This window comes from Mastigoproctus giganteus, chromosome 12 (genome assembly GCF_048544385.1).
Source record: "Mastigoproctus giganteus isolate SK-2022 chromosome 12, ASM4854438v1, whole genome shotgun sequence".
Lineage (NCBI taxonomy): Eukaryota > Metazoa > Arthropoda > Arachnida > Uropygi > Thelyphonidae > Mastigoproctus > Mastigoproctus giganteus.
The window spans coordinates 96,419,826-96,443,689 of NC_143586.1; the positions used below are offsets into that span (position 1 = coordinate 96,419,826).

Below are 23,864 nucleotides of genomic sequence, written 5' to 3' on the forward strand. Positions count from 1 at the left end.
AACAGCATGGGTTTGTTAAAGGAAAGTCTTGTCTGACAGATTTCACTGGATACTATTATGTGGTTACAAAGGAACTGGGTGCAAAAAATAGTTTTGATATCATATACTTGGATTTCAGGAAAGTTTTTGACACTGTGGCACATGAAAGACTACTGTACAAATTGGAGCAGAATGGTATTAAGGGTAAGTTGCTACAATGGATAAAAGGGTGGTTGGGTGGGGAAAGACAGAGAGTGGTAGTCAGTGGACGCTGCTGTTCGTTGATGTTATTAGTGGAGCCCCAAGGGTTCCGTGTTGGGCCGACTGTTGTTTTGTTTATTTATCAATGATATTGATGAAGGTATATCAGGCTTAATGTCGAAGTTTGCAGATGATACAAAAGTTGGCAGGGTTGTTAATGACAGTAATGATAGTACGCTACTGCAACAGGATCTAGAAAATTTGGGCAGATTGGCAAAGAAGTGGCAACTGAAGTTTTGACAAACGCAAAGTACTGCGTATGGGTAGAAGTAACCCCAGAGGAACGTACCAGCTGTGTGGTACTACACTTAAGGTGGTAGAAAATGAAAAAGACCTGGGAGTAACTGTGCAGTCAGACATGAAGTTTTCTGAGCAATGCAGACAGACACCAGGGCAGGTCATAGGGTTTTGTCAATGATATACAGGAATTTTGCTAGTAGGGAAAAGGAGGTGATTGTCCCTTTGTATAAGGCAATGGTCAGGCCACGTCTTGAGTAATGCGTACAGGTCTGGAGGCCTCATTTTACGAAGGATGTACAATTGCTTTAGCGTGTACAGAGAAGGGCAACAAGATTGGTGAGGGGAACGAAGGAGTCCTCTTACCAAGAAATGCCTAAGTTCTGAAAATTGCAGCGGCTGGTGACTAGGCACCTGAGAAGTGATCTGATTGAGATGTATAAAGCTTTGAATGGGTTGAGCACGCTGAATTCTAATGGGATTCTTCCGCTTGCTCAGATTACGAACCTGAGGGGGTATAAATTCAAATTGAGGAAAGACAGTTGTAGAATAGATGTGCGGAAATTTGCCTTTAGCCAGCAGGTGGTTAATTGCTGGAACAAATTTCCAACTGTCGTTGTGGAAGTTGATAGCTTAAATAAATTCAAGGAGGAACTGGACTAGCGTTTAGAGGGAGTGGATTCGTGAAATTGTTTTTTTTTTTCCTGTGGCTGATGCTACATAAGCTCATATGCTTGCTTTCTTGCATCATATGCCTCCATTTTTACTATTACTATATCACAGCAATAGATACTTTCTAGTGGTGTGACCATAGATAGATCACGAATAATTCTTCAGGATATTCTACCTGTATCTTGGATCAGTCTCCAGAATCAGAGTATCATATTTAAATAGGCAATCAGGATCCTCTGCTTGAAGATGACCATCTTCCGCTTCTGGTCCCTATCTAGGCGTTGACAGGATATAATTACATGGTACTTTCCCAGTCATACACTGTTTTTTGTTGCGTTAGTCACGTGTTTGATAAATTGAAAGACTAAAAAATTGCAGTAATAACATGACGCGTTCATAACACGTCATGTTATGAACAGGCTTTGAAAGATGCTCTCATCAAAAGCACCAATGGTCATGTGGCAATTTTTCAGAAGCTCTGCCTGTTTGTCCCAAGTTTCTGACCAAGAATGAAATGCCTGTTTCCTACTCTTACTCCCAGACCATGCTTGCTGTGGGTTCTTCTCTGTGTGGGTAGCACAGTGGTATCGTCACCGTCCTCCCCACACCGGGTGGAAAAGGCCCGGGTTCGAATCCCGTCGATGACGCGAGGAACTTTAGTGGGCTTTTTTCACTCCGTGGCTGAGTTAGTCGGTCTCAGGCGTAGATAGCAAGGTTTTTTCCCTCAGAAACTGAGGTTTTTTCGTCCAGCAAAACGACCAGAGAACACACGCAATTTACAGATACGAATACGGGTTAATGTAATCATTTACGGGTAACCCTAATATAGTTTTTTTTTTCCTGTGGGTTCTTCTTTCCAAAGATGAAACTGAAGCACAAAGGAAAGAAATTTAGCAATGTGTTGAAGATAAATTTGATAAAAATCATAGGAAACATTAATATTACGATGAGAAAATATCAGCCATGCTTCTAATGATGATAGAATCGATATGATATATATGATAGATAGGGTTCGGAATACTAGGGCCCCCACAGGAGTATTTTGAAGGGAATATGATAGGCTGGCATGGTAGGTTAAACCGTTAAACAAATCTTCGTTTTCAAATATATTCAAATCTTGGGTGGCAACTCGTACAGATGGCATTATGAAACTAGCTTTAAAACAAATTAGTTAATGTACTCAGTGCGTGCGTTACATTTCCGGCGCATTCGATTTTCTTCTTAAATTACGTGAGTTTTTTTTTTTTTTTTTTTTTTTTTGCGATTAATAGAAGTGAAAATTAAAAATGGTTATCTCCTTATAAATTAATTATTAAGATTTTAACTTTACAGAACAGTTCAAAAAATTCGTTTTACAGTCTTTTACTAAAACTTAGGTGCTCTAAACTTAACCGTTCATTTTAATTACAACTGTATAGCATTTATTATTCTTTTCCCCATGTGCTTTTTTTAAGTCTCTTTTCTCTCTAAATAAATGTATCTCTTCACACTGCATTCATGATTCTTACGCATAACAATACACGCGAAGCATGCATGGACTGTCTAAAGCTAACAATATTGCATTAAAACTACATTTAATCTTTTTTTTTTTTTTTTTTTTTTTTACATATAAACTGTACGGAAAAAAGGAATAATAATTTCCGGATTTCTATTTGTTCGATGTTAATGAAATTTGGAATGGCCAGATAAATCTTTCTAACAGAATTAAATATATTTCATGCAAATCTGTCTATTGGGAGTCGCGTTATTATATGCAGTCGGACGAACGGACATAATGAACAAAATAGGCACGTACGTGTGTGTGTGTGCGCGTGCGCGCTCGCTAAAAAAAGTTTGTTTCATTAAACGTATTTTAATCTCCCTACATAGCGTTTACTTCACTAAGTTACTACTTATAACATTTATTCTACCCGGTTGGAGTTCATTATCCAGTCTGAACGCCCTCGCGGGAAGTACAATTGGCATAATCACCTCCTCCCCAAAGCGGATGGAAAAGACCAGAGTTCAAATCTCGTCAATAATGTGAGGAATTTTTATGGATATTTTTTTCAATGCGGCTGAGTTAGTCGGTCTCAAGCGGCTAGCATGGTTTTTCTCCTGGAAAGTCGAGTTTTTCGTCTAGAAAACAGCAAATATACCACAGAATACATGCAATTTACAGACATATTACATAGGGCGTAATATGGCTTAAGTTACTGATGCGCACTCTACAACAACCAATCTGAACAATTTATTCTATTACTCATGGACTAACAAAATTGAGGTTATTCAGCCAATATAATAAAATTTTTATTATTTAAAAAGTTACCCTACCTACCACAGTCTCCCTTATAGCGATGTCCTCCAACAATTTCTTGTATGCAGCCTGAGAACTAGGGTGACCAACCGTCCCGAATTTTGCGGACATTCCGATTTCCGGCTCTCTATAGTGGTGTCCCGCCATTTGTCCCGATTTAACACATAACGTAAAATAATAATAAATCGTACTAAAATTCATTAAATAGCATAACGTGAATGTGTATAGAAAGTTTAAATAAAATAAATCTCCATTTACATCTTCGATGTTTATTTCTATTAGATTCCCGGACACGAATAAAATCCAAGCTTCTAACTGGTATAAGTGTGTGTGTGTGTGTGTGTGTGTGTGTGTGTGTGTGTGTGTGTGTGTGTGCGTGCGTGCGCGCTGCCACATCGCAATATACAGTAGAACCCGGATAAGAAGTTTTCCAAGGGACTGGAGGTTTAGAACTTCTTAGAAGGGAAAGTGACCTAAGGGTATGAAATATTAACTACACAAATAAAAATGAAAAAATACACATACATAAATTAAAGACGATTTTTAAGTACAGTACTATTTTAGAATTTATAAATATTTTACTCTGCCTATGGGAAACATTTTTAAACTGAAGATTTCTAATTGCTTAACATTCTGCTATTGGTAAACTCACTACCAAGTTAGAAGAATAAGCTCGAGTTTCAACATACCTTAAAAGGTCACAATTAAAATAAAACAGAGCAACAATCCACTAAGTAATTCAGAACTCTTCACAACCATCAGAACGTAAAGCTTAACGTGGTCGAGGTATCCAATTATGGATATCGCAATTGCAATATGTCACTTCCATTATATCAAAATGTTTATACTAAAAAGGTTTTAGCGCTGAAAGCCCCAGACTATGTAAAATTCACTAATCGAACAAGTTAGTGCTTAGCATCATTTTAGTTCGTAGTAAACCACCGAAGTAAATGAAATGACATCGTTTGTTATATCCCATATTGTGAATGCCTTCGCAACGAGTTGCCCTGATATCGAACTACCTCGAATAAGCAACGCTTCGCCAATGGATTCTATACAGATACTACCACCCCTGGTTGGTGGTATCTTCAGAGAATAAGTAACATTAGTCTTCTCCATTGGCGAAGCATTGCTTATTGGAGGTAGTGCAATATCGGGGCAGCTCGTTGTGAAGGCATTCACAATATGAGATATAACAAAAACGATGCCATTTCAACTACTTCGGTGGTTTACTATGAACTAAAATGATGCTTGGCACTAACTTGTTCGATTACGAAATGTTTATATTGTTTAACAGTTTTTAGTATTAAAAATAAATAATTTCTATATTTAAAAAAACATTAGGTGGGAAATCGTCATTATAATACACTGTTTATTCTTCATCACGAACTTTTTATGCGGAAAAACATTTTACTCAGAAAACTTCTTACGCGGGAAAATAATACATTACAACATAGAGAGATGAAATTGGGCTTTAAGAAAAAAAACCTAGTACAGGGGAAAACTTCTTATGCGGGAATTTCTTATCCCAGTTATACTGTATGTGAAACATGTTTGTTAGCATGTATAGATAACGCGGGGGTCCTTGTATTTTGTATAAAATACAAGGTATTTTATAATCTGATGTACCAATGAAAAATCCCGATTTTTTTTGTTGTGTCCCGAATTTTTAAGGTTGATATCCCGAAATAAGCTGATCAAGAGTTGGTCACCCTACTGAGGACTGTTTCTCTACGCTTTTAACAAAGTCCATGATAACCAAGATAATTGAACACTTGGGCTCAGTTCCCAATGAATATCCTTTAATTGGACAAAAACATCCAAATTATTTTAATACTGGTGGTTGTTGAGATTCGTATCGCGTATTGGTTTGTATGTGTGTGTGTGTGTGTGTGTGTGTGTGTGTGTGTGTGTGTGTGTGTGTGTGTGTGTGTGGTGCATAGGCCAATTTGCATGTTGTGCTGGGAAAGGTATGCTCCTCCGCCTATCATCAGCCATTTCAATCCACTGCAGGATGAAGGCCTCTCCAGCAACTTTCCAGTTCCTTCTATTTTGTGCAATGGCCATCCATTTACTACCCACAAACTCATGAATTTCATCTATCCATCTCCGCCGTTCTTAGTCCATCTGTCATCATGTCTTCGAGCTATATGTCCTGCCCAAGACCATTTTAGTTCTTTAGTTTTGATAAGAATGTCCTTTACTTGAGTTTGCTGCCTAATCCATGTGTTTCTCTTCTTATCTGTCAGTCTGATTCCCAATATAATTCGTTCTATTCTTCGTTCTGTAGTTCTCAGCTTCTCTTCCATTATTTTGGTGAGTGCCCAAGTTCCACTTCCATAAGTCATGGTGGGGAGTATACATTGGTTCATTATTTTACGTTTCAGACAAACTGGGATATTACTCCTCAGTATGTGACTATATTTCCTGAATGCTATCCATCCAAAATTTATTCTTCTCTTGACTTCTAGCCATTTATCATTAATCATAACTTGTCCCAGATAAGTATATGACTCCACCTTTCAATTACTGCTGCTTCAATCATTATGTCCCTTTCTGTGGCATACTTGTTCATCATTACTTTTGTTTTAGCCATATTCATCTTTAGTCCAAAATCCTCACTGATTAATAAGATTAAGATTACATAACTGATTAAGATTTTCCTCTAATTCTTTGGGATCGTATCTTATGAATACAATGTCATCTGCAAATCGTAAATGGTTTAGGTACTCTCCATTCACATTGACTCCTTTCTGCGACCAGTCTAATCTTCTGAAAGCTTCCTCAAGGGCAGCAGTAAACAACTTCGGAGATATTGTGTCTCCTTGTCGAACTCCTTTCTCAATTTTAAATTTCCTACTGTCTTTGTCTAGTCTAATAAAGGAGGTAGGGTTCACATATATTTTCTTCAAAATCATAATATATGGGATATCTATGCCTTGTCTTTCCGGTGCCCGAAACATTACCTTATGCTGTATGGAGTCAAATGCCTTTTCATAATCCACAAATGCCAGGCATAATGGTGTTTTATATTCATTACGTGACATTACGTGAAGGTGATCCATAGTTGAGAATCCTGTCCTAAAGCCAGCTTGCTCTTTCGGTTGATTCTCCTCAAACATTCCTTCTAATCTGTTAGTAATGATCCCTGTGAATAATTTGTAGATGTGGGATAACAAGCTAATTGGTCTATAATTTCCAATTTATCTCCTTTCTTATGCAGTAAAACTATGATTACATTATTCCCCTCCTTAGGCGTCACACCTTTTCTAATGCATTTTGTGAAGACTTGCCACTTTTTGTGTCATGTCTCTTCCTCCCAATTTTAACAACTCTACAGTAACTTCATCTTCCTCCGTGGCTTTCTGATTCTTCATTTTCTTCAACGCATGTTCTACTTCATCAGGAAGAAAATCCGGTATGTCATACGAGTTACTAATTTGGGTTCCATCTTCCCCACTGCTGGCATCATTCCCTCGTTCCTTGTATAATTCTCTATAGTAGTCTTCTGCTATTTGAATTATGCCTTCTCTGCTATTTATAAGTACACCGTTGCTATTCTTCAGTTTTAGTATCATTTTGTCTTTCTGTATTACTGTCATGGCTGCTGATTTAAGTCCTTGTGTGTCCCTTAATGCTTGTTCTACTTTTCTTGTGTTAAATCTTCTTATGTCCTCTCTGAGACTCTTTCTAATGGCTTTGCATAACTCAGTATACTCAATTTTCTCCTTGTCAGTGTTTATCTTGCTCTTCATTTGTCGCATTCGGTTCATCATGACAAATGTTTCGTGACTATTTTCTTCTTTGGATTTCTTTTTACCTATAGGTTTCTTGGGCTTTATCACTTTCAGAAAGTTGTAATATTCCTCGTCGATATCTTGGTCCTGAGCAGTCTGCAGAAGCTCAAACTTGTTCTTAGGTTCCAGTACATACTGCTTTTTCTCCTCTTCTGTTATCTCAAAGACCTTCGTATTATTTACTCGAGTCAGTTTTTTTTTTCCTTTCTTTTCTTACATCTATATCAAGTGTACATCTTACCATTCTGTGATCACTTCCAACATTTACCTTGTTTAGGACAGTAACATCATTCGCGATATATCTTCTGTTAGTAAGGATGAAGTCGATTTTATTAGTTGTTAATCCATTTGGACTCTTCCATGTCCACTCTTTTCTTGAAAAAAAAGTGTTCATTACTGATAATCCTCGAGATTCTGCAAATTCCACAAGTCTTTCACCTCTTTCATTTCTTTCACCAATTCCAAAATTTCCTATAGTTCCCCTTTCTGCGCTGTTTTGTCTTTTTCCAACCTTAGCATTGAAGTCCCCCATAATAATAGTGTAGTGGGTTTTCTGCTCATCTAAAAGACGCAATTTCGGTTTACATTTCTTCAACCTCTTCATCATCATGGCTTGGTGTTGGTGCATAAATCATTATAACCTTTAGATTGTACCTCTTAGAAATCCTGAGTATTAGTCTTGACACCCTTGGTGATGTACTTTTGAATTTCAAATGTTTTTTATATCTTAATGGACCAGAAAGCCAACTCCAACTTCCAACTTTCACTGTTTACATTGGTGTACAGCAGATTTCCACTTGATAAACTTATAAGTGATTCATTTCTTCTTCTTGTTTCAGCCAAACCGATGATATTCCAATTCACATTTTCTAATTCCTTTTTCAGCTCTAATATCCGTCTTCACCGATGAGCGATCTTGCGTTGTAAAAGGCCAAGTTCAGTTTCCGTGCATGGCAGCTTGGTCGTACCCAGAGATTCTTAGCACCCTCTTCTTTCACTCTGATCCTCTCGCTGCCGTAAGAGGGAGAGTGACAGCCGCTGGGGACTGAGGGCCATTTGATTCGTCGTGCTGTCATGTGCTGGAGGGTTTGGTCTTTTCCTCTTCACGCTGACCAGGCATCTTGAAGAGAACCACTAGACGTTCGTTGCCACCTAAGTGACGTAACAGGGATTACCATCGAGAAGGTGTGCATGAGTGGATTTTAGGGAGGCAGGCTAACCGGACTTCTCCTAAACCTTCTGTAATAGAAAGATATTGGATCCATCAGTGTTTTGGACTGAGTATCTGATAACACACAGAATACCTGTTCCCCTCTAAGCCCCTCCGCCTAAGGTCGGCTAACTATATCCACGTTTGAAGAGGAATTTAAGAAATTTCTCAAGTAATCGGCGAGAATCAAACCCGGACCTCTTTAAACCAGTGGATAACGGCGATGATACGACAATCTAATTTTTCCAAAGACATTTAAGAGAATTAGGTTAAGATGATATAGACAACGGGAGGTTTTCTGCATCGGTGTCGTAAATAGTCGTTGTGCCAACAAAACTAAAAGGTCCTTCTCCATGTAACTCATAGAATAATCAAAGCAGAGTTATCCAGCAAGTTAATACAACACCGACGTTCATGCCGAACAAAACAACCAATGGTCCCATCATCATCATCATCATCATCATCAGCCATTTTCAATCCACTGCAGGATGAAGGCCTCTCCAGCAACTTTCCAGTTCCTTCTGTTTTGAGCACTGGCCATCCATTTACTACTCAAAAACTCATGAATTTCATCTATCCATCTCCGTCTTTGTCTTCCAGGTTTTCTTCTAGCTCCTCTTGGGTACCATTCTGTTATTTTCTTAGTCCATCTGTCATCATGTCTTCTAGCTATGTGTCCTGCCCAAGACCATTTTAGTTCTTTAGTTTTGATAAGAATGTCCTTTACTTGAGTTTGTTGCCTAATCCATGTGTTTCTCTTCTTATCTAACAGTCTGATTCCCAGTATAATTCGTTCCATTCTTCGCTGTGTAGTTCTTAGCTTCTCTTCCATTCTTTTGGTGAGTGCCCAAGTTTCACTTCCATAAGTCATGGTGGGAAGTATACATTGATTCATTATTTTACGTTTCAGACAAACTGGGATATTGCTCTTCAGTATGTGACTATATTTCCTGAATGCTATCCATCCAAAATTTATTCTTCTCTTGACTTCCAGCCATTTATCATTATTACAGCTAATAACTTGTCCCAGATAAGTATATGACTCCACCTTTTCAATTACTGCTCCTTCAATCATTATTTCCCTTTCCGTGGCATACCTGTTCATCATTACTTTTGTTTTAGCCATATTCATCTTTAGTCCAAAATCCTTACTAACTGTGCATAACTGATTAAGATTTTCCTCTAATTCTTTGGGATCGTGGCTTATGACCACAATGTCATCTGCAAATCGTAAATGGTTTAGGTACTCTCCGTTCACATTGACTCCTTTCTGCGACCAGTCTAATCTTCTGAAAGCTTCCTCAAGAGCAGCAGTAAACAGCTTCGGAGATATTGTGTCTCCTTGTCGAACTCCTTTCTCGATTTTAAATTTCCTACTGTCTTTGTCTAGTCTAATAAAGGATGTAGCACTCTCATATATTTTCTTCAAAATCATAATATATGGAGTATCTATGCCTTGTCTTTCCAGTGCCCCAAACATTGCCTTATGCTGTATGGAGTCAAATGCCTTTTCATAATCCACAAATGCCAGGCATAATGGTGTTTTATATTCATTTGCTTTCTCCATTAGCTGTGATATTACGTGAAGGTGATCCATAGTTGAGAATCCTGTCCTAAAGCCAGCTTGCTCTTTCGGTTGATTCTCATCAAGTATTCTTTCTAATCTGTTAGTAATGACCCTTGTGAACAACTTGTAGATATGGGATAACAAGCTAATTGGTCTATAATTTCCAATTTCTGATTTATCTCCTTTCTTATGCAGCAAAACTATGATTGCATTATTCCACTGCTTAGGCATCACACCTTTTCTAATGCACTTTGTGAAGAGCCTTGCCAGTTTTTGTGTTATGTCTCTTCCTCCCAATTTTAACAACTCTACAGTAACTTCATCTTCCCCCGGGGCTTTCTGATTCTTCATTTTCTTCAATGCATGTTCTACCTCATCAGGAAGAATATCGGGTATGTCGTATGTGTTGCTACTTTGCAATCCATCTTCCCCACTGCTGGTATCATTCCCTCGCTCCTTGTATAATTCTCTATAGTAGTCTTCTGCTATTTGAATTATGCCTTCTCTGCTGTTTATAAGTACACCATCGCTATTCTTCAGTTTCAGTATCATTTGTCTTTCTGTATTACTGCTCATGGCTGCTGATTTCAATCCTTTGTTTTCCCTTAATGCTTGTTCTACTTTTCTTGTGTTAAATCTTCTTATGTCCTCTCTGAGTCTCTTTCTAATGGCTTTGCATAACTCAGTATACTCAATTTTCTCCCTGTCAGTGTTTTTCTTGCTCTTCATTTGTCTTCTTTGGTTCATCATGACAAGTGTTTCTTGACTAATTTTTTCTTCTTTGGATTTCTGTTTCCCTATAGGTTTCTATAGGTTCCCTATAGGTTCCAATGGTCCCAATCCAAATCAACTGATTGCACCACCAAATGGACTTGTGCCACCAATATGGCACAAGTCCATATGTACATCAGAATCGAAATATCCAATACAAAAACAACAAACAATATTGCAGAACTTTCCCGGAAATATTTCTGAGGGCTAAAGTAGATTTAATCTTTTTCACAAATATTACGACCAAAAACAGCTGTCGTCTTATTTCTGAAGAGTGAATATTGCCTTCATTTTCCTTAGTAAACGAGCCGATATGATTGATAATAACTTTAGGTACATTCAAGCACGGGGCTGTAGATCTCGTTCCTATCGTCCACCACTTCCACCAGCATGGCAATACTGATAAAAATTTTTTTATAGTAGTAGGTACCGAATATCCTTCCAACCGATCCGTTTCAAATACAAATAGCAGAACCTTCAGAGGAATTCTCTGAAAAATTCGTTACCCGGCATAAAACTGTTTCACTGTTCTCCAGAAAAAGTTTTGGTACTAAAAATAAAAATTAAACGCCTCCTCTTACACAGTCGTTTATACAATATTTATTATGTGCTTGTATTATAAGCAGATGAAATTTTAGAGAAAATATCGATTTACTGAACTGTAAATGACCGATAATATTTGCTCGTTCCAGAACATTCATTTTATTATACGTAGTAGTCAAAATTGCTTAAATGACGTTTTTAACCCACTTTATCAATACATTCGTTGGTAGCACAGCCCATATAAGTACCGTCCTCCGAACACCAGGCGGTAAAGGCCCGGGTTCGAATCCTGTCAATGACGAAAGGAATTTATGGTTTTTTTTCACAATGTGGCTGAGTTAGTTGGTCTCGGGTGGGAGTTACATGGTTGTTTCCTTTCGGAAACTCACGTATTTCGTCCAGTCAACAAGCAAATCGATCAAAGAACACACGCAATTCATAGACATACAGCACAGACGTATCAGCGACTTAGACAATATGGTCCAAGTCGCTGATACGTCTAAAACTCTACAACTTTGGCATTCTGTTCTCAAACCAAAAATTGCAAATCCAGAAAAATTAGAGTCAAAGAAGCATTACAAGGTTATCTTGACGTATACGATCCTAAATGGATATAATACAGGAGGAAGAGTTGTTAGTCATTTTTAAGAGTGGACTAGAGTTATAAGCGAGGTTCCTCAAAGGTCGGTGGCAGGACCACTCTTGTTTCTGATCTCCTTGAATGATATAGAGGAAGGAACAAAGGGTACAACGTTGAAATTTGCAGATTATGCAAAGGTCAGCAGGATGGCTGATAATACAAATGAAGCGGAACTTCTTCAGAACAAGCTTCGTGGGTGGTCCGAGAAATAGCAGTTACATTGTAATGCAGCCAAATGCAGAATCCTGCCTTTGGAAGCACTAAAACAGAAATACAAGTTATGCCATTAAAACAGAAATTATAATAACAGAAAGAGAGTGAAAAAGAAATTGCAGCAACTAAAAGTGAACAAAGCAGCTGGGGGTGATGGAACCCATCCAATTATATTAAAATAATCTAGAAAAGTAGTTAAACCTTTAAACATAAGGAGAAGTGCCTCCTGACTGTAAATCAGCAGGCACTTCTGTGCAAATGTATCGCCTGTTCACAGGGTTGGTCAAAGAATAAATGGGTAACTACAGATCTGCAAGTTTAACCTCTGTGAGGTTGGGGGGGGGGGGGGGGGGTAATGGAATCAATAGTAAAAGTAGTGCAAGCTCATCTTGATAGAAGTGGATTCAAAAGGCAATCACTGCATGAGACTTAAAAGTAGTTCATACCTCCCCAATCTGATTAGTTACTATGACGTTGTCACAAAGAAGCTGAGTGCAAAGAATAATTTTGACATCATATATTTAGATTTCGGTAGAGACTTTAAGTAACACATGTACAATTGTTATATAACTTGGAGCAATGTGATAATATAAACTGGATCATTAGGGGAAAGTTAATACTATATAGATAAAGGTTTGATTAAGTGGTAGGAGACAGAGTGGTTATAAATGGCGACTGCACTTGGAAGTTAATTTCACACACCATAAAAACTAAAACCAAACTCTCTCTCTCTCATCACATTAGCGGTTCCACAGAAGGTCCCTTACTCTTTTTAATAATTATTAATGATATCAATATAGGTATAACAAGTTTACAGATGATACAATGGGGAGCACAGTTGTTAAAGACGATAATCAGGATATATGCTACGTGAAGAGAATCTACATAAACTAAGCATATCAGCTGGAAAATGGCAACTGAGGTTTAACAGTGATAAATGCAAGGCAGTGAGTGCATTTGGGTGCAGTAATCCCAGCGTAACATACCTACTGAGCGGTACCAAACTCAAAGTAGTGGAGCATAAAAAAGCTCTAGGGTAATGGTACAGTCGGCATGATTTCTGAGCAGTGCAAACAAGCTGCTATAGCACCTCATCGAGTTCTGTCAATAATATAGAGGAACTGTTTCAACAAGGACAAAGGTGTAATCATTCCATCATATAAACCAAGATTTGGTTTATATGATAGAATGATTACTCTTTTTCAGATCACACACACACACACACACACAGCATAAATTTAAATTGGAAAAGGAGATGGTTGCAGAACAGCTGTGCAGAAATTTGCATTCAGCCAAAGAATAATCAGTTGCTGGAAAATTCCACCTAATGTTGTAAACGTGGACAGCTCGATTAAATTTAAGGAAGATTTGAGCGAATGAAGCAAGCCGGTTTTTTTTTTTTTTTTAATAGCCGGTGCTGTATAAGCTCTGCCCTCCCTGAATCATGTTGCCAATAATAAAATTATGGAAGAAAACCAACTTACTGGATCTTAGAAAATTTCCGTTTAATAAACTTTCTCCCTCGGCGATTTCAGATTTACAGTCAGGTTAGATTTAACGGAGCACCTCGATCAGTGCCATCTAGATGGGGAAAAAATAAATGGGATACAAATTGTAGTTTTTTCTGATGCAGAAAAGCCTATACTAATATTAACTGTGTAGTTTTTCCAATGTTCGACTTAGTGTGAATAAGCATTTTATGCGAATGATACTAAGGTCGTCAGTCATCAGTACGTTGTTTTTAAACTGGTTATATATTCTGTGGTCATTTTTCGATCATCGCGTTACATTATGAGAAATGCAAGAACGATCCCAAAAACCGATGCGCCGCACACTTAGAACGTATGTAGTTCCACAGGAGACGACCCAAGAATGCTGTGTTGTCAACACGCTGGTTGGACACTGGAGGACTAGGAACGATTGTGCTGGCATTGTAGGAAACATACAATTATCCAGAATGTTAAAACAGGAGTCGGCAGTCATGGTTCCGGCACAACCACCAAAGGTCCTAAGGCCATACCATCACAAACTGCTTCATACCATAACACCACTTCCTCCGAACTTCACTGTCCTCACGGTTAGCACGGTGATTATAATCACCATGCTCCCCACTGGGTGAAAATGTCCAAAGTTCGAATTCCGTCAATAACACGAACTTTTATGAGCTTTTTTTTTTCTTTTCTTTTTTTTTTTTTTCTACTCCGTAGCTGATTTAGTCGGTCTCAGGAGAGGACAGCAAGGTTCCCCCCCCCCCCGCGCCCCGGGAAACTAGAGTTTTTCGTCCAGCAAAACAGGAAAACCGACCAGAGAACATACGAATTTATGGACATATGGACAATTAATCTTTCTTGCTTTTCTCGATGCAAATTTTTATTATTTTGTCAAATTCCCAGATATTTGCTACACCACAGTAGAATGTGGTGTAACAAACTTATTCTACTCGTCAGTTGTACGAATAGCATAAGTAGAAGAATTTGGCGACTAAAGCTATTTCTTAAATGGTTTGCAAACTTCAAAAACTCCAAATAACAGTCCATTTAAATAAATAAATAAAAACAGGCGCGGGTTCCTATGGCTGGCCCTGCATACACTATAAAGGTCTTAAAATCCCTACCTCAGAAATAGGCAGTTGCGTATTACAAAAACAAAGATACGAATAAATATTATTAATCATTTAAAATATATGAACAGTTAATTTAAAAATATGTATTTCGAGGCAGGCTCATACTCCATCAAGTAAAGTCAACCCCGAAAATACTGTCTACAGGAGGTTCTATAAAGTAATGCATTCTAGCGAAAGACGTTGCTAATAAGCAAACTAAACTAAAACATTTCACATAACAGTAATGCTAACTCTTATTTTTAATTGTCCGTTTTCTTTTATTGATTAAATATAATTACTCGGCTTTAATTTGGTGATAAAATATTTTTGAAAATTTGACTTTATTGAAAAATATTTCAGAATGTGTGATGGTAAATGTTCGGAATAAATACTATGGTTATACGTTTAGTATTTAAAAAAAATGTCTATGTGCAAGGCAATACTTTAATCCTTGTCTGACGTAACGTCGGATTAGTTAAACTTATATTACTTTTGTAACTTGTATTTTATTTGTTTTGTATTACCTATTTAAAGAAATACATTTTCCCTATACCTCTCCAGTCCGTGAATACCAGATTAGTAGATTCTGCTGTATATTCTGCTATAATATTAGTAAATTAATAAGAGGAGTTTACCTCAATATAGTACGTGGAACACTTCCGTATGATACCCTCCAGAAATTAAAACGGAAAAAACGAAAAAATCGACAACTTACCGGTACATTAAAGTAAATATAAATAATTAAAGTAAAATATAAATAATTAAATAATCAATTTAACACAATTCAAAATCAATTCAAAACAATTAAACTCTTATTGACTATTTCATTCACTTCCTGTCTCTCCAGTAGTATACTATCGATACACACAATTATGGGAGATTTTTTGAATGGCTTGGTACAAAATTACATTAAATCTACACTAATTTACTCGGCCCAAAGTTACCATATTTCTTTCCTAAAATATTGCCTTCAAAACAACATCGTTCCGAAGTTTGCCAGGGTGAATTTAAATCAAAAAATTTCAGGCATAAAACAACTATCACTGGCGACATCACGTAATATTGTTAAGCTTGCCTTAAAATCTCGATATTCGGATAAACAAAAATACCTTCCCCAGGTTAGGAAGCTTCGCGATAAATTAAAAAATTATCTACATCCGAACGATTGGTCTGTTTTGAAGACCTCCATAGATTTGCGACGGGAAGCACAAGCCTCAGAAATAAAAAACAGACACGTTAATAAGTTGCAAACATTATCGAATAGTTCAAGACACGTTCATGCGAATTCTAACACATTGTCGCGAGCTTGCGACCAAGTTCACACGAGTTGGGTGACATCCCCCCCCCCACAGACACATAACGCACTACCACAGAATATGTCGGCTAGTTCACGAACACCCCCTCACCCAGTATCCAACGAACCGACATATCAACAGGTTACAAATCTTTCCTCGTGTACACTATCGCAGGACCAGATTTCACTTTTATCCAAAGGATTAAATTATAATTTACCACCTCGAAAGCTGCCAAAAAAACAATGCGTAATTGATATTGAATTTGGACTTCGTAGTGTTCCACAAAAAGATGTATTTATTCAACAAGTTAACCAAGTAGTGAATAACATAAAAGAAACGCGACTTCCTAAATTGAATACACATGACAGTTCAGCTTTACGAGAACTTCGAGAAAATAAGAACATTATTATACAGAGGGCAGATAAAGGAGATACAGTGGTAATACTAGATAAACATGATTATATTAATAAGTTAGATTCAGTTGTATCTGATACCTCCACTTATTGTGAAGTGGACCCGACACTGTTTACCAATTTGGTAAATCAATACAATAAAACGTTAACCACATATCGTAAAAACGACTACATTACTATGGTTCAGTTGAAGGAATTGAAGTCCAGAACATACAATATTCCTGCACTTTTTGGTCAGGTAAAATTACACAAGCCTGGATTTCCGATTCGACCTATTGTTTCCTACAGGAACTCGGCATTTTCAGCCTTAGCCACACATGTATATAACATTATAAAACCTTTTAGACAGGTTATACAATTTGGGATTAAGAATTACGATACATTATTTAATAATCTTAAAGACTGTAGACTCGGCGACAATGACAATTTATTCTCATTAGATGTTACCTCATTATATACGAATGTAAACGTTGAATACACATTAGATATTATTTGGGATATGTTAAATAAAAACTCGACACCGATTAATTATACGAAGCTGCCTATAAAGGAGATTTTTCACTTAATTAAACTATTAGTTGAGGCTAACTACATCACCTTTCGAGACAAGGTGTACAAACAAATTTTTGGATTACCAATGGGTTTGAGCCTGAGTGGCTTAATGTCAGAGGTCTATCTCTCAACGATTGAGCAGATACATTTGACACCTTTTCGTCCCCGTATCACATACTATGGGAGGTATTTAGACGATGTTCTAGTTATTACCGATAGTAGTACTATCCAAGACATTTTTCATTCGTTTAATATTATTCATTCTAGACTCAAATTTACATTGGAAAGGGAAGATACGGATACTAAGTCATTAAACTTTCTAAATTTCACGCTTACCCGGGACTCGAACAAAATACAATTTAGCATCTATCGAAAACCCACAAACACCGGTATGCTTCTACATTATAATAGCTACCACCCGTTCACCTACAAAAGATCGATTATCTTTAATCAATTTCTAAATGCCTATAAATATTCAACGACGGATTCTGCTTTAGACTCAGAAATACAAATATTAACTAGCAGATTCTTGAACAGGGGTTATCCCATTAACACAATAAATCGAATTAGGGTACAAGCTAAGGATAGGATACAAAATACTGCACCAATCAACAATAGTAATATCAAAAAATACTTTATTTCTGTCCCATATGTTGAACAGTGGCACAAACAGCTTAACAGATTCTTTAAAGATACCGAATTTAAAATTATAGCTAGGCCTATACGGAAGTTACACACTATACTGAACAATCGCTCGGTTCTTTCGGCGTTCGCAACACAAATTAATGATCTAGTATACAACATTTCTTGCGGTGATTGCGACTCGTCTTATCAGGGTTCGACGCGGTTTTCTCTTAATATCCGTGTAAATCAACACGAAGCCTCAGTTCGTGCTTCTCGTTCAGCAGCGTCAGAATTAGCCTTTCATGCCATTAACGAAAAACATACTTTTTTATTTAACGAGGCCAAAATACTTAACGTTCAACGTAATTATACGCGACTATTAATTGCAGAAACCGTTGAAATTAAATTACACGAGAATTCTGTTAATGTTCGGCGGCCATATTTGATCTCCGATGCGTGGACCTTTACGCGCATGCGCGAAGACACATAATCACTATTTAAGTTGCAGGTTTAGCCTGATTCGGTAATTTTCATTCCTGTGATCACGACAGTCGGTCGAAAAGCATTGTCAGCTTCAGGAAGGAAAATCGTTTTGAATTTTTTCGTTAGATTCTTTTAATTGCGTTAATTTGAATTTTAATTGTTTTGAATTGATTTTGAATTGTGTTAAATTGATTATTTAATTATTTATATTTTACTTTAATTATTTATATTTACTTTAATGTACCGGTAAGTTGTCGATTTTTTCGTTTTTTCCGTTTTAATTTCTGGAGGGTATCATACGGAAGTGTTCCACGTACTATATTGAGGTAAACTCCTCTTATTAATTTACTAATATTATTATCAACGTAGAACATATTGAGTATTACAGCTCTGATTCATACTATCTAATTCTGCTATAATAATAATTGTTAATAAACGTATCTTAGGCAAAATTAATGAAAATTTTACCTCCATCATTGAAAGCTTTGATTATTTAAATCATCCAAAACAACGGTCGGGAATAGTCAATAGTAAATGTTAACTTCGTCGCAACTTCACTCAAGCAAAGAAGTATATACTACATGCATAAGCTACTCTACGGCTGCTGACAGGCTCCAAACATATGACGACCCTAGCAAAACCAAATTAATGTCCACCACCATCTTGTGATGCACAAAAAGTATAAAAAAAAATATTATATATACAGAGTGATGCACAATTGCATATCAAATATTAGTGGGTTAGCATTAGTAGTGGACTATTATGCCAGAAAGCCAGCTTCCATTCGCTCAAAACGTTTGTCCAGTTCCTCTTTGAATTTATCTAAGTTATCAACTGCCACAATGACAGATGGAAATTTGTTCCAGCCATCAACTACTCGCTAGCTAAAGGCAAATTTTCGCACATCTATTCTGAAACTGTCTTTCCTCAATTTGAATTTATGCCCCCTCAAGTGCGTAATCTGAGCAAGAGGAAGAATCCCATCACCCACAAAACATTCAAAGCATTATACATCTCATTCAGATCACCTCGGTGCCCAGTATCCACACGTTGCAATTTGAAAAACTTAAGCCTTTCTTGGTAAGAGCCCCCCCCCCCCTTTGTTCTCTCACCAATCTTGTTGCCCTTCACTGTACGCGTTCCAACAGCTCTACATCCTTCCTAAAATGAGGCTTCCAGACCTGTATGCAGTACTCAAGGTGTAGCCTGAACATTTCCTTATACAAAGGGACAATCACCTCCTTATCCATGCCAGAAATCCATGTATCATTAACAAAGCCCCGATGAGCTGCTCTGGCAGGCTGTCTGCACTGCTCTGAAAACTTATACCTTACTACACAATTACCCACAGGTCTTTTTCATTCTCCACTACTCTGAGTGTACTACCGCACAATTTTTACGTTATTCTGGAGTTGGTGCTACTCATATGAAGTACTTCGCATTTGTCAATGTTAAACTTTAGTTGCCACCTCTCAGCCAATCTGCTTAACTTTTCCAGATTGAGTTGCAGCAGTGTACCTTCATTACCGTTATTAACAACCCTGCCAACTTTTGTATCACCTGCAAACTTCGACATTAAGCATGACATGCCTCCATCAATATCATTGATAAATACAGAAAACAACAGTGGGTTCAACACTGAACTCCACTAATAACATTAGTCCATTGATTACCACTCTTTGTCTTTTCCCACCCAACCATCCCTTTATCCATAGGAGAAACTTTCCCTTAATGCCACACTGCTCCAATTTGTACAGCAGTCTTTTATGTGCAACAGTATCAAAAGTTTTCCTGAAATCCAAGCATATGACATCAAAATTTATTTTGTTTTGCATCCAGTTCCTTTGTGACTACATCGTAGTATCCAATCAGATTTCCCCAAGATTTCCCCTTAACTAACCCATACTGTGTCTGAACTATAACTGCAGTCTTGTCAAGATAATCCTGCATTGCTTGTTTAACCAGTGACTTCATTACTTTCCCCGGAACAGAAGTTAAACTAAGAGGTCAGTAATTACTCGTGCTACCCTTTTATCCCCTTTGTGAACTGGGGGTACATTTGCACTTCTTCAGTCCGTGGGGACCTCCTCCGAATCCAAGGATGCTCTCATAATTATGGCTAAGGGTTTGCTTACTTACTTTGCTGCCTCCTTTAATATAACTGGATAGATTCCATCCAATCCAGGTTTGTTTCTTATGTTTAACTTCAACAATTTCTCTTCCACCTTCCTCTGTTATTACAAAATCATTAAGCTCCCTGTTAGAGTTTGATAAGCTTCTGGCTCCCACTTCCCAACAGAATTCCTCATGTGTGAATGTAGATGCAAAATACTGATTCAGTTTGTCAGCTACCTGAGCAAAATCAGACGAACCATTGATGTTAAGTGGAACAATCTGATTCATCCCCCTTCCTTCTAGAGTTTACATAAGTAAAGAAGAATTTGCCGTTTTTCTTTGCATCCTTTGCCAAAGATTTCCGGTAATCTACCTTAGCTTGCCTAATCTGTTTTGTGACTTGATTACAGACTACATTATATCTACCATAGGCGTATGTGCTGCTCGATAATTTAAATGCAACCCATGCGTATTTTTCTTCTCTGCCAGGATTCTCATCAATTCATCTAACATCTATTTAGGGCCTAAACCTTGAACAGTATTTCAACAGGGTTTCGTGACCTGTCTTCTGGTATTAGAGAAATGGGTACAAAACGTGATAGTTATAGTGGAATACAATAAATTAATTAATAATATTTAAGTATTAATAAATTAATACTTTATTGCATTGCAATAATACCACCCTTCATGTTCAACAGCCAGAGGTTTTGCAAGGAGACGTTATTTTATGTTATTTACGCTATTTTAAATTACTTAAAACAAACTCGTGACACAACTTAGTTCATAAAATAAAATATATTAAAAATATATTTTATGTTCTAAATTACGAAAATTAAATGAATAAATATTTAAATTTTCTTTTCTGAAATATATAATAAAATATACGTCGATTTAGAGAATGCCTGTTGGTTTTCTGACTGTGAATGGTATATTGCAAGCGTATTTATTATCTCTGCAATAAAAATATTTATTTATTTAGAATGAGACACTTACCGCATATAGGACTATGATGTAGATCTAGGCCAAGGTCGTTATGAATAGTAATTGTATTATCACAGAATCTTGGCCTAGATCTGCATCATAGTCCTATATGCGGTAAGCGTTATCCTAAATAAATAAGGTTAGCATTCGTATAGGATTATGCAAATTAGAAAAAGAAATTGCACTAATTATTTGGTGTTTTTTCTAATTCATCATACAGTTTAGAAAAAAAAAAAAAAAAAGGAAACACCTATATGAATTAAGGCAATAGCTCTATTTTTAATCCGTAATTCTTTTTTGTTCTATAAAAGCACTATTTTTAATTATGTTAACACATTTGTGAGTTTGCGTTATTATGTCACTACACGCAATAAAAGGCTTGATGTGATACAATTGCATGTTTGTTGGCAGAGGATTTATGATCGTTAATAAAGACCCTCCGGACGAATGAGGCTCGTTGCAAGACATGCATTCCATACCCAACGTAATACTGTACGTGGATGAGGTGCAACCTGTATACCATGCGTGTCCAATATACGGTCCCATCAACCACTTCTCTCTTCAACTTCTCGGTCAGAATAATATGGTTTGCAATTATCGGTTTGCGCATATTACCAGATGTCTTGGTAGCAGAGTATTTGGACTTTCTCAACCATCTTTTAGATATGCGTTTAGCACATGTCACCTTGTATACAAGCCGCTGAATAAAATTGATGTACAATGGTACATCCACACACTTCATTACCCGGGACGTTGGATGAGTCGTAATCATCAAGTTGCCTTTTTCGGTATTTGCTATATTCTAGTGTAATCACGTGGTTCTGCATTTTTTTTTTTTTTTTTTGATACCGATGTGACATCCTTAAACTTTAAGTTTTTTCTTAAAAACTAAACCATTTTTTGCTGAACCAAACACCCGATTTCCCCGCAGGCAAAACCATGTAGTCCTCGTAGGAGACCAGCAAACTCATCCACGTTGTGCACAAATCCCATAAAAATTCCTCCCGTCATTGACAGAATTCGAATTTCAGCATTTTATAACCGGTGCGGGAAGAAAGTGATTATAACCACTGTAGTACTTGCGAGAGTGTCCAAAGGGTGCTAGATCGCATTCAGATCTGGAGATTTATTAATCGATAAAAATATTTTTCCGTCTCTTTCATATTATAAACCATTTTTTAATAATTTCATCTCTTCATAATTTATTTGGATTTCTACGTATACTTATAAATTTAAAAACTGCAAAATTTTATTGTTATACACAAATTCAGAAACAGTCAATTTACTGATGGAATATTTTACTGTTTTTTTTTTTTCTATTACAGGATGTCAAGGTTTGTCCTATGGACCTTTCTAACAGCATCGCTATGTATGGCCGCCCCTTCTCTTGAGGAAACTCCTGAAACACTGATTGATACAGGGGCAAAAGCACAGCCATTTCTGCCACATGTGTATGCTTTATTCGACAAAATACCTTTGTCTGCTGAAAATCCTCCTCATTTTTATCCAGGAAGCATCCGTTTCGAGGAGAACTGGAAAGACAACTTCAAAAGAAACAAGTTTGCGCATCATGCACGTTCTGAACCAAAGGTCCTCAATCATCTCTTACGAGTCCTGTCTAATTCAAATGGATTCGAATCCTTGTCAATGGGATCGAACGGAGCAGACCGCAGTCTTTATCCTGTCATTCAGCATTCCCTGAAAGAAAAGAGAAAATTTCCTGAAGTTGATTCTCGAGGTTTTGATGAAGACATTTTCGATGAAGGGTTTGGAGAATGGTCTCCCATGAAACGATGGTGAACAGCGAACTGGAGGTGTATATAACAGGCGAAACATGCTACCTAACAGCTGGAAAACAATTCGGCCACTGTTAATTCTCTTTCTGTTTCCTTTAACTTCGGTTCAAGTGACAGTTATTCTAAAATTAATAATTCATTTCATACATCTTTAGAATACCAGTTCTCAGTAAAGTAATGCAGACTACAAAACGGTCAACTTTTATTCCGTATGCTTTTAATAATTTATTTTTTAAAAAATACAATGTGATGTAGTATGCTGGATTCAGCATTGAAATACGCACATATTGCAGCACTGTGAGACGCAAAAGCCAGACAGTAAAGTCAAGCCCTGTAGCAAACGAATTATCTAAAATGTTGCAAGTGTGTTATTATAATTCGATTCTGTCTCAGAAAATGAGAATATTTAGTTTTACGTTCGAAACGAACAAATACTTATCCAAGTCATACAAATCCTAAGGAATTAATACTTAATTCAATTATTTAGCAACGAAAGGAAACGGGAAAATCAATTCATTTCTGAATTTTCTTTTAGTTATTATAGAAACATTTTGTTTATGCTGAAAGTTATTGTAAAATATTTAAATAATAATTAGATTTTAATTAGGAGAACGTAAATTATTTAGATACTCCAGTTAAATAACCTAATTTATTACAATGTAGCCTTTAAATCGATATAAAGTTGTCATCAGTTTGTAATTGTATCAGATTATATGATCCAGGAAAAGGCCAGCATAATAACATGTTATCCAAAGGATTAACGATTATGCAGCCTGTTTATTTTTATAAGAGGAAAAATAATATTTTCTGTATGATA

General features: G+C 36.9%; 1 protein-coding gene across 1 annotated transcript in view; it reads left to right on the forward strand.

Annotated features, from left to right (window-relative positions):
• The window catches only part of LOC150077287 (uncharacterized), a 155,226-nt gene extending 131,681 nt beyond the window's left edge, over positions 1-23,545 (forward strand). Inside the window, exon 2 of the mRNA XM_090386435.1 lies at positions 22,577-23,545. Coding sequence (XP_090242561.1) covers positions 22,577-23,051 — 475 coding nt within the window. The 3' untranslated portion in view covers positions 23,052-23,545. The remainder of the gene's footprint in view (positions 1-22,576) is intronic.
• Positions 23,546-23,864: the final 319 nt, after the last annotated feature.